General features: G+C 54.7%; 1 protein-coding gene across 2 annotated transcripts; it reads right to left on the reverse strand.

The window, feature by feature from the left end:
- Positions 1-1,955: 1,955 nt before the first annotated feature.
- RTN2 (reticulon 2) lies at positions 1,956-10,646 on the reverse strand. Of its 2 annotated transcripts, XM_047835960.1 has the most exons (10): positions 10,449-10,646; positions 8,534-8,578; positions 7,936-8,406; positions 7,572-7,829; positions 4,446-4,653; positions 3,968-4,106; positions 3,745-3,814; positions 3,572-3,618; positions 2,709-2,767; positions 1,956-2,443 (listed from the first exon to the last, which is right to left on the reverse strand). In XM_047835960.1, exons 1-10 carry the CDS (start codon positions 10,480-10,482, stop codon positions 2,362-2,364), a joined length of 1,413 nt encoding a protein of 470 aa, XP_047691916.1. In that variant the 5' UTR covers positions 10,483-10,646; the 3' UTR covers positions 1,956-2,361. The 2 variants fall into 2 exon arrangements, with proteins under 2 accessions (XP_047691916.1, XP_047691917.1); XM_047835961.1 differs by lacking the exons at positions 7,572-7,829; positions 7,936-8,406; positions 8,534-8,578; positions 10,449-10,646 and adding an exon at positions 6,849-6,889.
- Positions 10,647-11,861: the final 1,215 nt, after the last annotated feature.

The following is an 11,861-nucleotide window of genomic DNA, read 5'->3' on the forward strand; positions in this document are numbered from 1 at the left end:
AATGAGCAGATGGACATAAAAGGCTGGGAGGCACTCAATAAAGGCTGTTTCAATCTCCAACCTGTTGCCAGCTTCTAGTGCAGGTGTCAAGGATGGGCCTGTGGGCTTTAACCATTCCTGGACTCGTAATTTCAACCAGTCCCTCTTACAAAGCGACACTGTCTTATGGAAAGTATGAATAGAAGCATCTTTAAGAAAAATCGCTTTTTTAAAACTATTGTTTTTGTTTATTTGTTTGGAGAGAGACAGAGAGCACGTGCGCACACAACTGGGGATGGGGGTGGGGTCAGAGAGAGAGAGAATCCCAGGCAGGCTCCTCTCTATCAGCGCAAAGCCCCACATGGGGTTTGATCCCACAAATTGTGAGATCATGACCTTAGCAGAGATCATGATCTGAGCAGAGGTCAAGGGCCAGACGTTTAACCGACTGGGCCCCCCCAGGTGCCCCGCTATTTTTTAATTTGGAAATTTAACACATTGACCCTGCCTGGCAAATCTATATTCAAGAGAAGCCCCCTTAAGCCTTCTGTGTGTGTGTGTGTGCGCGTGTGCGTGTGTGTGTCTAGAGCTGCTGCTAGGCAACCCCTACACACGAAGTCTGGGGCTGTAACTACTACTCCCGTAACATCATTATCTATCTCCTAAAATGTGACATGCGTCGCTAGAGGCAAATGAGATGATTTTGGGTGATGCACGAACAAACAGTTTAAACGTTAATAGTTTTGTGTTTATTTTTACTGCTATCTTCTTTTTTTTTTATTTTTTTTTTTCAACGTTTATTTATTTTTGGGACAGAGAGACAGAGCATGAACGGGCGAGGGGCAGAGAGAGAGAGGGAGACACAGAATCGGAAACAGGCTCCGAGCCATCAGCCCAGAGCCCGACGCGGGGCTCGAACTCACGGACCGCGAGATCGTGACCTGGCTGAAGTCGGCCGCTTAACCGACTGCGCCACCCAGGCGCCCCAGTACATTTCTTTTTTAAAAGACATTTGTTTTATTTTTAATTAACCAATTTGAAGGAAAATATTAGATGAAAAATAGAACGGGTGAGAGAAAGATCATGAAGGTCGTGAGGGGATGATTGAGATTTGGAAACAATGTCACAGCTAACAAGCAGCTTGTGTTTACTGGGTATTTATTATATGCCAGGCCCTGTACCAAGAGCTTTGCATGTAGGCACGGTTATGGTGACAGTTTTTCATTTGAGGAAACTGAGGCTCCAAGAGATGAAGTCACTTGCTCAAGGTCACAGAGCCAAGAGGTAGTGAAGCCTGGATTCAAATCCAGGTCTGTGGGTTGTTAGAGGGTCCAGTCTCCTGCCTCCTTCTCCCTCGGTTTTGGAACCCGAGGCCCAGGCAGGCCATGGGGCCTTTTACCTGGTCCCAAGGCAAGTGGAATAGAGAAGTTGGAGGAGAGACATTTGAGAGTGACAAGACATGGCTTCCTGACTTATTAGATGGTGGGGGCCAGGAACTAGGAATCCAGGACCATACCTAGGTCTCTAGCCTGGTGACAAAGTGGCAGAGGGGCCATCCCTGAGCTGGACATCAGGTAGGACAAGGGAAAGGTTTGGATATGTTTGTGGAGGGAGTTGTTCCAGAAGGCAGCTGGGCACGGGTCTGGGACTCAGATGAGACTGGCTGCCCCACAGGCAGAGTGTGGGGATCGACTAGTGATGTCTGCCTTGAGCAGAGACAGGGAAAGTAGCTGTCAAGGGCTTGGCTAGCCCTGGGACCGAGGGTCTCTCAGCATCATCCCCTCAATCATTTCAGAATATACGATTTGAAGAGAAACCAGAGTATCAATCATTTCAGAATATAAACAGATTATGAGGGAGCGTCTTCTGGAGAGATGGGAAGATTCCTCCTTGGATATCACTTAGGTGCTTTTCAGTGCAGGAAAGTGAAAGCTGGAGGAGGCTGGAAGCACAGGAGGCCTTGGGTTTTCCACAGGAGTCTTTATTACAGTGTAAATCCAAGCTCAGGCCTCCCCTGGGCCCCATGCAAAGCCCTGGCTTTGGGGCTAGTGGCGTCCAGGAGACACCAATCTCTGACGGCGCCTCCAGCGGCGGGGTCGCGGAAGTGCAGGGCGGGCGCCCTATCTAGGCAACTACAACTCCCAGCAGGCGCCGCGGCCAAGGTGCCTCGTCTTTCCTGGACTCCTAGAGCAGAGCCTCTTGGGAAATGTAGTCCTGGCCGCTCAGGCAATTTGCACAAACTCCCTGGTGCGAGTGATCCAGACACCCGCCGGGAAATGGCTCGGGCGGAGGCGGCGGGAGGGTGGGGATGGAAGGGAGATGGAGTTGGGCAGAGGGCTGCGGGGGATGGGGGCAGGCGTCCCGAGGGCAGAGACACCCCTTTCATTCGGCTTTGGCTTTGGATCCAGAGACTGCGGCTGCTGCCGAGGCAAGGGCTCCGGACCCTGGGATCTTAGCTCGGATCCTGAGGGAGAAGCAAGCGGAGTCACAGGTTGGAGCAAGAGACCGATAGGAATCTGAGAACTAAGGGGAAATCGGGACGGGGGAGCTAGCTGTGGGCCTAAAGCCAGCCCCTACCCTTCACCTAATGGCCTGCATGGGGATTGTCTGTCTCCCTTTGAGGAGGGGGCATTGGCCCCAAGAGATTTAGGAACAGGTAATATCTGGGGGAAAAAAATTCCTAAGCTTCCCCCTCCCCCAGCCCATCCGTCTCCATGCCGAGCCCTTACTTAGCTTTGATGTGGCTCAACTGATTGGTCACCAATCCCACATACTGGTCCATCTGGGCCTGGGGAGACCAAGAAGGAGAGATTGGAGGGGTTCTTCTCCCCAGTTCATTCAGGAGGCTGCCTCCTCCCCCACCTCCACTTGCGAAATTGGGGAAGGTGGTCCACTACTCAACTCGAAACCTAGCACCATACCCTCGGAAGTCAGAAGTTCGAGCCGACGTGTCCGTCAGTTGGGCCAAGCTCTGCGTGGGGAATGATGTCAGGTAGACAAGGATTTGCCAGGAAGTCTGCTTCCTGGGCATGACTATGAATCTCTGAGTGAGTCCTACGTGAGTGCGTCTGTGTGTGAGTCGGGTGAGAGTAGAGGGAACTAACGTTAGCTGCCAAGTTCCTGCGTGGATTGACTTAAATGCTGGTTCAATTCGCAGTGTTACTGACTTTCCGAGTCTTGATGATGCCGGCACGGGAGGGACTCAGGACTATCTCTGGCAGACACGTGTATCACTTGGTCGTCAGCTGTGCCGGAGAAGGGATCGTCAGTCCATCTGCCTGTCTCCGGATAGGATATATGTCGGTTGGCCTCTGGTTCTGTCAGTGTTCCGGACAACAGTCCTCTGACCGGATACTGACCTCGAGGTCAGTCCCTGGCAGTTTCAGGGTGAAAGCATCAGTTAGGCCACCTGCCTTGGGGTGGGGCATGTCAGTCACACCCTGACTCTTTTGGGGCAGAAACACCAATTGGTCCTCCTGTCTCTGACGGGGACATCCGTCCACAGGACCCTGGCTGTGGCAGAGGGCGTGGGGGTCATCAGACCACCCATATTTGGCTGGGACACTGCCGACCGAGGTCCTGTCACACTCACCTGGTGTTGCCGGTACAGGAAGGGGACAGTGAATAAACCGATCACTCCTGTAGGCACAGAAATGGAGGTCAGGGTTCTCCTAAGACATTAACAGTTCCATCTAGAACCCTGTCCCCCCACCAAACCCCAATGACCCACTTCCCCACCTGCTCCCCACAGCCTTCCCGGCTCACCCAGAATCAGAAGAGTCAAACCATTGAAGACGGCACCCACGAAGGTCAAGATGTAGAAGAGAAGGGCCAGCTGGGGGGGAGGGTCAGGTCAGGGTCAGCAGAGCCTAGGGGCACTCCCCAGGTTGCGAACTTACCCAGCAACGGCCCTCCTACCCCCCAAGGGCAGCAAGGCGAATGGTGGGAACCCAGGAGGGGGTAGGAGGGAGTGTAGGTTTCGAGGCACCTTGAGGGAGTCCACAATGTCCTCTACCAGGAAGAAATGCCGCAGCTGGATGGCCAAAGAGACCACTCGGGAGGCAATCTGCTGGGACAGACGTTCCATCTGCTCCCGAGTCAGGGTCAAGTCCACATCCAGATAGGCCCTGAGAGGACAAAGGGGTGTAAGGCAACTCAGTGTGCGGAGCAGCCCAGGCTGAGGGTTGTGGCCGGGACAAGGGCAAGAAATAGGGGTTGAGGAGAAGGCTAGGGCTTTTAGCCCCAGAGAGGGCTAGGGTCAAGGTCAGGGTCAGGAGATGGGATGGAGGATTCAGGGTAAGAGGTTAGGATCGGAGGTTAGGGCTGGAAGTCAGGGTCAGAATGAGGCTGGAGTCAGAAACACGAATAGGATGGGTCACGAGCAGCGCCTGATTTGAGGTCGAGGCTCAGCCCGCCCAACACTGGGGTTCAGACCGAGGTCGAGGTTAAGGGCCGGGGGTTCTCACTGGAAGGGGTTGGCACCGTCGCCCCGGTGCACGGCCTGCAGCACTTTTCGGTAAACCCTGAGAGAGATGGTGCCACAGAGCAGCAACAGGGCCACGTGGGCGGTCACGGACACGATGCTAAAGTGCAGGAGGCAGAGGAGGGAGACCATGAGGCCTGTGAAGACCACGCCTGACGTCCTTGTGTCCTTCCAGTACAGCAGGTCCGCCACTGTGGAGGGAGAGGGGGCGATCAGGCTGGGCCTTGGACCTGGCCTGGCTGACCTCTTGACCTCCCCCTTCCCAACTCGGGGCTGAACCACGACGTCTCGACGCCTCTGGCCTGAGCCTGAACTCAATTTCCCAATTTCCCGTTGTCTTCTTTGATTCGGAGCTGCTTCCCCTCGTCTCCTGGAAAACCCAAGGTAGCCAGGTAGCAAGTCCCCTCAGTCTCCGTCCCTCCCATATGTTATGGGTGGATACAATTTTTAGTCATTATTTATGGAAAATGGGATCATATAGATACTTCTTTTGGGTTTTGGTTTTGCTTTTTAGTTAGAGAGAACGCGTGCGAGTGCGGGCGAGGGGCAGAGGGAGGAAGAGGGAGAGAGAATTCCAAGCGGGCACCACGCTCAGCACGGATCCCGACCTGAGGCTGGATTCCCACAACCCTGGGATCATGACCTGAGTGGGAATCAAGTCGGACACTCAAACAACTGAGCCACCCAGGTGCCCCCTATACATACTTTTCTGTATTACACACATCCCATTCTCTCCCCCTGCCCTAGAATTCCCTCCTAGGCAGTTGGAATAGCTCTTAATTCATTCTCTCTCTCTCTCTCTCTTTTTTTTTAAGTTTGTTTATATATTTTGAGAGAGAGAGACAGAGAGTGCAAGAGGGGTAGGGGCAGAGACAGAGGGGAGGGAGAATCCCAAGCAGGCTCTGCACGGTCAGCACAGAGCCCTCTGTGGGGCTCGAACTCACAAACCATGAGATCATGACCTGAGCTGAGATCAAGAGTCTGTTGCTGACCTGGCTGAGCCACCCGGGTGCCCCTTAGTTCATTCTTTTTAAGGGCCCCATGAGATTCTGTAGTGTGGCTGCACAATCATACATTTCATTCAACCATGTATTATTGCTGGGTCATTCACTTAGTTTCTTAACCCTCACTCCTCCACCTCGGTGCACGCACCAGCCTTCTACAGATGTTCTTACGTTCTGCAGGGAGGTTCTGGTTCTGAGACAGAATCCCAGAGGTGACATGGCCGGATGGACTGGTTATGGATTTTTGAACGCCGTAAATATTATCAGATCGCTTACGAGCAAAACTGTTAACAGTTTGCATTTCCACGAGCAACTTTCAGAGTGATCTTTTTTGCAGCATCCCGCCCAGCAATGGCTATTCTTGTTCTTTTGATGGTTTTTTGCCAGTCTGACAAGTATAAAGTGATAGCTGCTTGAGACTCCCACCAACACCCTTCTCTAAGTCCTAAATGCATTAATAACAACATCCTCCATATATATATATATATATATATATATATATATATATATATATATCACAACATCCTCCTTTCTAAGCCCTAACTCAAATTGCTGACTCCTTTCTGAGATGCTAAGCTCACCTCACAAGCCCAACCTGAGCCCTGACCAATGACTTCCAGACTCCAACGTTTTATTGATTTATTTTTAAATGGACTCTATGCCGGACGTGGGGTTTGAACTCATGACCCTGAGATCAAGAGTGGAGATCGAGAGTTGCATTCTCTACCGACTGAGCCAGCCAGGCGCCCCTCCAACGTTTCACTGTGCCCATCTAAACGTTTAACAGCCCTCCCAATAATATGATCCCATCTGAGCCTTGAACCCTTCCAGACCCCCTCCACCCTCACTCTATTGGAACTCTGACCCGTCTTGACTGGTGCCCCTCAGAGTCTGACTCTCCTCACTTCTGTATCTTCCTTATAGATAGTCTCCCATCTACCTCTAACTAGGGCAGGCCTCCCCCCACCCGCAATGCAGGGCCCTCCCCTGCAGGCTCCCCAAGGCCCGTGCCAGTGGGTGGAGGAGGGGCCGGGTCGCCTGAGGCGGGGGCTAAGTTTAGGCACGCTGGGGGGAGGGGGCCTGGCCCACAGCTGTGCTGGCCTGTCCAGCTCCTGAGTGACAGCACCGCCTGGGCCTGAGGCTGGGGGAGGGGGCCTCCCTGCTCTTGGGCCCCAAAGCCTCTGCCCCGGGGAGAGAGGACCCCACGCTCCCTCCACGCCCTCTCTAGACACCCCTGCAGCCCCCCAGCCCCAGCTTGCAGCGCTGGGGAATCCGGGACCAGTAGGAAACATACCGGCAGATTTGAGGGACATAAGAGAGAATCTGGACCCATTTACACAGTCCCCCGACCCCAGTCCCCCCAGCCCGCTCCGAAAGCCCACCTTTACTCCCCATCTCCGCTCCGAGTGAGTGAGAGGCTGCGGACACCGCTACTTCTCAGGGATTTTGCCCACTTCGGTGGAACCCGGAGGGAGGGAGTAGGGGGCGGGGCCCCTTTGGACCCAGCCAATGGCTCTCCACAGGGGTGGGGACAGTTCCAAAAAGGGGTGGCTCTTTTGGTAAACACCCGAAAGCAGTGATGTCTATCACCAACCCATGGCGTTTATGGAAGCTAAGCGTATTTTAGAGAAAGGTGGGGTCTACACTGGCCAGTGGATACGGTGAGGCAAGAGGAGAGTTTTTGAAAGGCGTAGAGTTTACTTATAAATGCCCCACGGCCACATCCAGAAGACAGCCTTCCCCCTCCCCCGCCCCCCCCTCCCCAGGGGATCTGTCCTGTCCAAAGTCAGCCTCTAGGAGGAGCACTCCAAAAGAGGTATTATTATTACTATTATTATTATTATTTTTTTTTTTATTTTTAGCAATCAGCCAATCCTAAGGCTCAAAGCAGGGCTAACTTCTCAAGTGGGAGGGCGAACTATATAAAAGAGCCAATGGCAATCTTAGATAACGGGAAAAAAAATTTTTTTTAAAGGATGGAGTTTATACCTAGCCAACATCCACACCTCCTCTTCTCCGCCTCCTCACTTCCTTCGCAAGGTTGGTCCCTTTAAGTTCCATTTCTCCTACCCTCTCTGTGATTCGAAAGAGAACCTTTACTTTACCTAGAAGGAGTGGTTCCAATGTGAATTCTGATTGGTCCGTGCTATCCAGGCACTGCCCCGTGATTGGCTCCCGCTCCAGAGGCCCCCACGGCTCTTCCTCTTTCTGGGCCAGTGAGGGCTCATCAGGCCAAGAGTTCGAATCCCGGGGTTGGGAGGGGGACGGGGTACCCGCCTGGGGAGTTCCAGAGCCAGGGCTGGGCTGCGGAGGCAAGACTGCCGGAGGCGGAGACTGAGGGACCCCGTGTTGCAGGTCCAGTTCTGGCAGTTAGAGAGAGAAGGCTGTGTGAGCTTTCGCCTTGGAGGTGCCCTGAGGAGAGACCACCCACCCCTGGCGGCTTCGATCCCAGAACCTCGGACATCTCACCTTTCCCAGCCTCTCCAACCTCCGATCCGTCAGGCTCCTCGTCCTCCAGCGGAGTGGAGCTACTGGTGGCAGAATCTTCCCCGGACCCTGCTCCCCGGGCCGCCCAGTCCAGCCGGTCGAGCTGGAGCCCTAGATCCTCCAGGGGGCGTTCTACCGGAGGGGCAGTGTCGGGGTCACCGCGGCGCCCAGGCTCCGGGGATTGGCTCAGGCTGGGGATGCTCTCCAAGCTGTCGCCCAGGCCAGGCTGAGGGGGTGGGTCTCGCGGTTCTGAGACTGAGCGGCCCTGGGGCCGGGGGCGGCGGGCAGCTGAATCCCGGCGCGCCCCAGAGCCCACCACACCGTCGAAGGCGATGTAGGAGAAGGTCAGCTCCCTGGGGGTGCCCCAGTCCTGCGACGTGGTCTCTTCCTCGTCGTCCTCCGAGAATTCTCGGGCCGTGTGAAGCTCCCGAAAATCCGAGTCGTCGTTCGCTCCTGCAGTCAGCAAAGGGGGACGTAAGCTGCACGAAGCAGGGCCCTGACCCACTCTCCCCAACCCTCCCCCCCCCCCCAACTGTGAGCCCCTTCAAGTCCTGCTCTCACGTCCTCCCCCTCCACTTACCTTCTGTGGAGTCAGGGGTGGAAGAGGCTGTAGACGGAGCTTCTTCTGCGAGAGGGAAAGAATCGAAGATTCTTAGAAGCTTAGCCTGTCGAAATCACAGAAGTGTGCCAGTCCTGGAAACTTGGACGGTCCGAGTTAAGGAATCTTAGAATATTTGAATCACAGGACCTTTAGAACATTCTGCATACAGACTGTAAAACCTTACTATACTGCTATCAGGAGCTCAGCCTTCAAATATCCGGGAGTCTTAATCTTAGAATCTTCAAATTAGGACTTTTAGGAAGTTTCAGTTAGTTCATTCTTTCAACAACCATTTATTGAGCACCTGCTATATACCAGGTACTGTTTTAGACTGAGAATACAAATGTGAACAAAACAGACAAAATCCCTGCCCTCGTATAAAACTCCATGGGGGAGATAGACAATACAGGATTAAATATATGATGTTGGGTGCTAAGTGTGTAGAGAAAAATAAAGCAGGGTGAGGGGAGAGAAATTGAGAGGGTGCTATTTCAGACAGGGTGGTCAGGAAGACCTTCTTCCTCTCCTTCCTCCTCCTCCTCTTCTTCTTCCTCCTCTTCCTCCTTTTCTCCTTTTCCTTCTCTTTCTTTTAGTGAGCTCTACGACCAAGGTAGGGTTCGAACTGATGGCCCCAAGATCAAGAGTTGCATGCTTCACCAACTGAGGCGGCCAAGCACTCCAGGAAGACTTCTTTGATAAGGTGACATTTGAGCAGAGACGAATGAAGTGAGGAAGCCATACAGATGTCCAGGGAAGAGTCTTCCAGGCAGAGAAAAAAGCCCAGTGCAAAAGCCCTGAGGCAGGCACTACGTTGGGCATATTTGAGGAACAGGGAGGTGTGAAGGTGTGACTGGAACAGAGTGATTGGGTGGGAGACGAAGGCAGAGTGGTGGTCGTGGTGGGGATCATGTAGGGCCTTCCTTTGCAAGCCCAGGTAAGGACACGATCTTAGAATGTTGGGATGATACTCTAAAATGCTGAAATAACAAATTCTTGGAATTTTGGCATCTGAACTCCTAAGATATGCAAGTGGCTAGGTCTGAGAATGCTGAAATTCTCTGCTGTGGGAGCCACAGGGGTGTGAGACAGAGAATGTTAGACGAGGACTGTTAGAGATCTCAGTGGGGTCTCAGAGATCGTGGGGATCAGGTCTCAGAGATCGTGGGGATCAGGTAAGGTAGTTTCAATTGTGGAACCTAGCCCCTCAGAGCTAGCCTTGGGCTTTGCCTACAGGAGATGCTTAATGCTGTTTGGAAACCGAAATCAGATACCCCCTGCTCCCACCTCGTTTTGGCAGCTGGGGAGTCGGAGGCTGGGAATTAGAGGCTCGGAGTGAAATGGGTTACTACTAATCAGTGGTAAAGTCCACTAAGGACCCAGGAGTCCTGGCCCCAACCCAGGGATGGTTGTGTCCAAGGGACGGGATATTGGACAATTTGGGCGAGGTCGGGGCAGCCTCTGAGTCTGGGCAGAAAACGGAGGTGGGATGCGAAGATGGATGATGTGGGGGCTAGATCCCTCTTCTCTATCTTGGTTCTACCCCTCCATTCAACTCCCCTCGCCGCCGCCTGCGGCCAGCACCAGGGCGAGGGGACAGCTCCCGGCGAGCGTCCTCATCTCTGGGTGGGGTCCGGCGCCATATCCCAGAGCCCGGCGCTCCCCCCCACCGCCAGCTATTTCAGTGCCCCCCACCTCCTCCTTGACTCACTCAGGTCCTCCGGGTCAGGTCGCCCCCATCGCCGCTAGAATGCGGGGGGAGGGGAGAGCTTCCTTTGTCTCCTTCGCCTCCTTCCCCATCCCAATTCTCCCGCGGCCCGGCACCGAGGGGTTACTGGGGAGGAGCCCACCCGGGCCTGTGAGCCCCACACCCGGCCTGAGCCTCCCCCCTACTCACTGCAGTGGGCGAAGACCGGCAGGACCTGCCCCATGGCCCTCCTCGGGCCTGCATCGGGACCCCCGCCCACTCCGGCCACGCCGCCCTGGGCCTGGGGCCTCGGGCGCTCATCTCCGCCGCGCCCACGACGCCGCCGCCATCCTCGCCGCCTCCTCCTCCCGGGCCGCTCCAGCAGCAGCCGCCGCCGCCGCCGCCCTCTGCTCCGCTCGGCGGGGGCGGGCGGGGCCGCGGCTGGGAAGGCACTGCAGCGCGGGGCCGGGGGCGGGGCCAGAGGACGAGAGGGGCGGGACCTGAGGAAGGGCGGGGGGGGGAGGCGGGTAAACACCGAGGGGCCAGGGGAGGTGGGCGTGGCTTTTCTACGAAAGGGGCGGGGCTAGAAGGTTACACCACCCGGCCGAAAAGGCGCGGAAGGCGGTCTGAAGGGCGGGGCCTAGATGGAAGAGGGGGCGGCCTCTAGCGGCAGAGAGGCGGAGCCTAGGATAGGGTAGTGAGAGGGGCTCAGGAGGGAAAATGATGAAGGAACCTAGAATGGGGGTGTGGATCTCAGAGTGGGTTGGGGCGGAGCCAGGGGAGGTTTTCAGGAGAGGGTATAAAGATTCTACCGCTCTGAGGTAGGGTCTGAGCTGAGATCCTAAGAGGGAGTGGGAAAGGGGGCAGGAGAAACTACTCAGAAAGTTTGAGAAAAGGGGAGGAGCTCAGATATGGGTGGAGCTTAAATTAATTTAGAATGATGCAGGTAGTTGGGCGGGGTCAAAGACCCAGGAGGTAGAGGTGTGGCCTAGAGAAAATACATAACAACATGCAGGGTTGGGGACGCGGCCCAGAAGGTAGGCGTAACCCACCGAGAGGAGGCCAGCTTTGGCTCACCACAAAGTAGCGGCTGAGCCTGTAGTTAAGAGGCGGAGCTAGAACGGAGAAGATTAGGATGTCTGAGGCTGTGTGCTTGAATGGATGGACACGAACTGGAAAAGAAGCAACTGAAGTCCCGGGGCAAGACCCAGAAGTGGAGGGGTCGAACTAAAAAAGAAAGGATTTAGGGGCGCCTGGGTGGCTCAGTCGGTTAAGCGTCCGACTTCAGCTCAGGTCACGATCTCACGGTCCGTGAGTTCGAGCCCCGCGTCGGGCTCTGGGCTGATGGCTCGGAGCCTGGAGCCTGTTTCCGATTCTGTGTCTCCCTCTCTCTCTGCCCCTCCCCCGTTCATGCTCTGTCTCTCTCTGTCCCAAAAATAAATAAACGTTAAAAAAAAAAATTTAAAAAAGAAAGGATTTAAAGATTTTGAGGCTGGGGGCGGGACCACGGAAGTGGGCGGAGCTTAGAGGGAGCAAGGTTGGGGACCCGAAACCCAAAGTAGAAAACACTGATTCTAGAATTCGTTTCCCTGCAACACTGTTTACTTCTATGACTCAGTTTCC

This window comes from Prionailurus viverrinus, chromosome E2, assembly GCF_022837055.1.
Source record: "Prionailurus viverrinus isolate Anna chromosome E2, UM_Priviv_1.0, whole genome shotgun sequence".
Taxonomy (NCBI): Eukaryota; Metazoa; Chordata; class Mammalia; order Carnivora; family Felidae; genus Prionailurus; species Prionailurus viverrinus.

Coding starts and splice junctions, on each gene's coding strand:
- RTN2 (XM_047835960.1), bottom strand. CDS start 10,482: ATGGGGCAGGTCCTGCCGGTCTTCGCCCACTGCA. Junction 2,768..3,571: donor TCCTGTACCGGCAACACCAG/GTGAGTGTGACA, acceptor TGGTCTCCCCAG/GCCCAGATGGACCAGTATGT. Junction 2,444..2,708: donor TTGAGCCACATCAAAGCTAA/GTAAGGGCTCGG, acceptor CTTCTCCCTCAG/GATCCGAGCTAAGATCCCAG.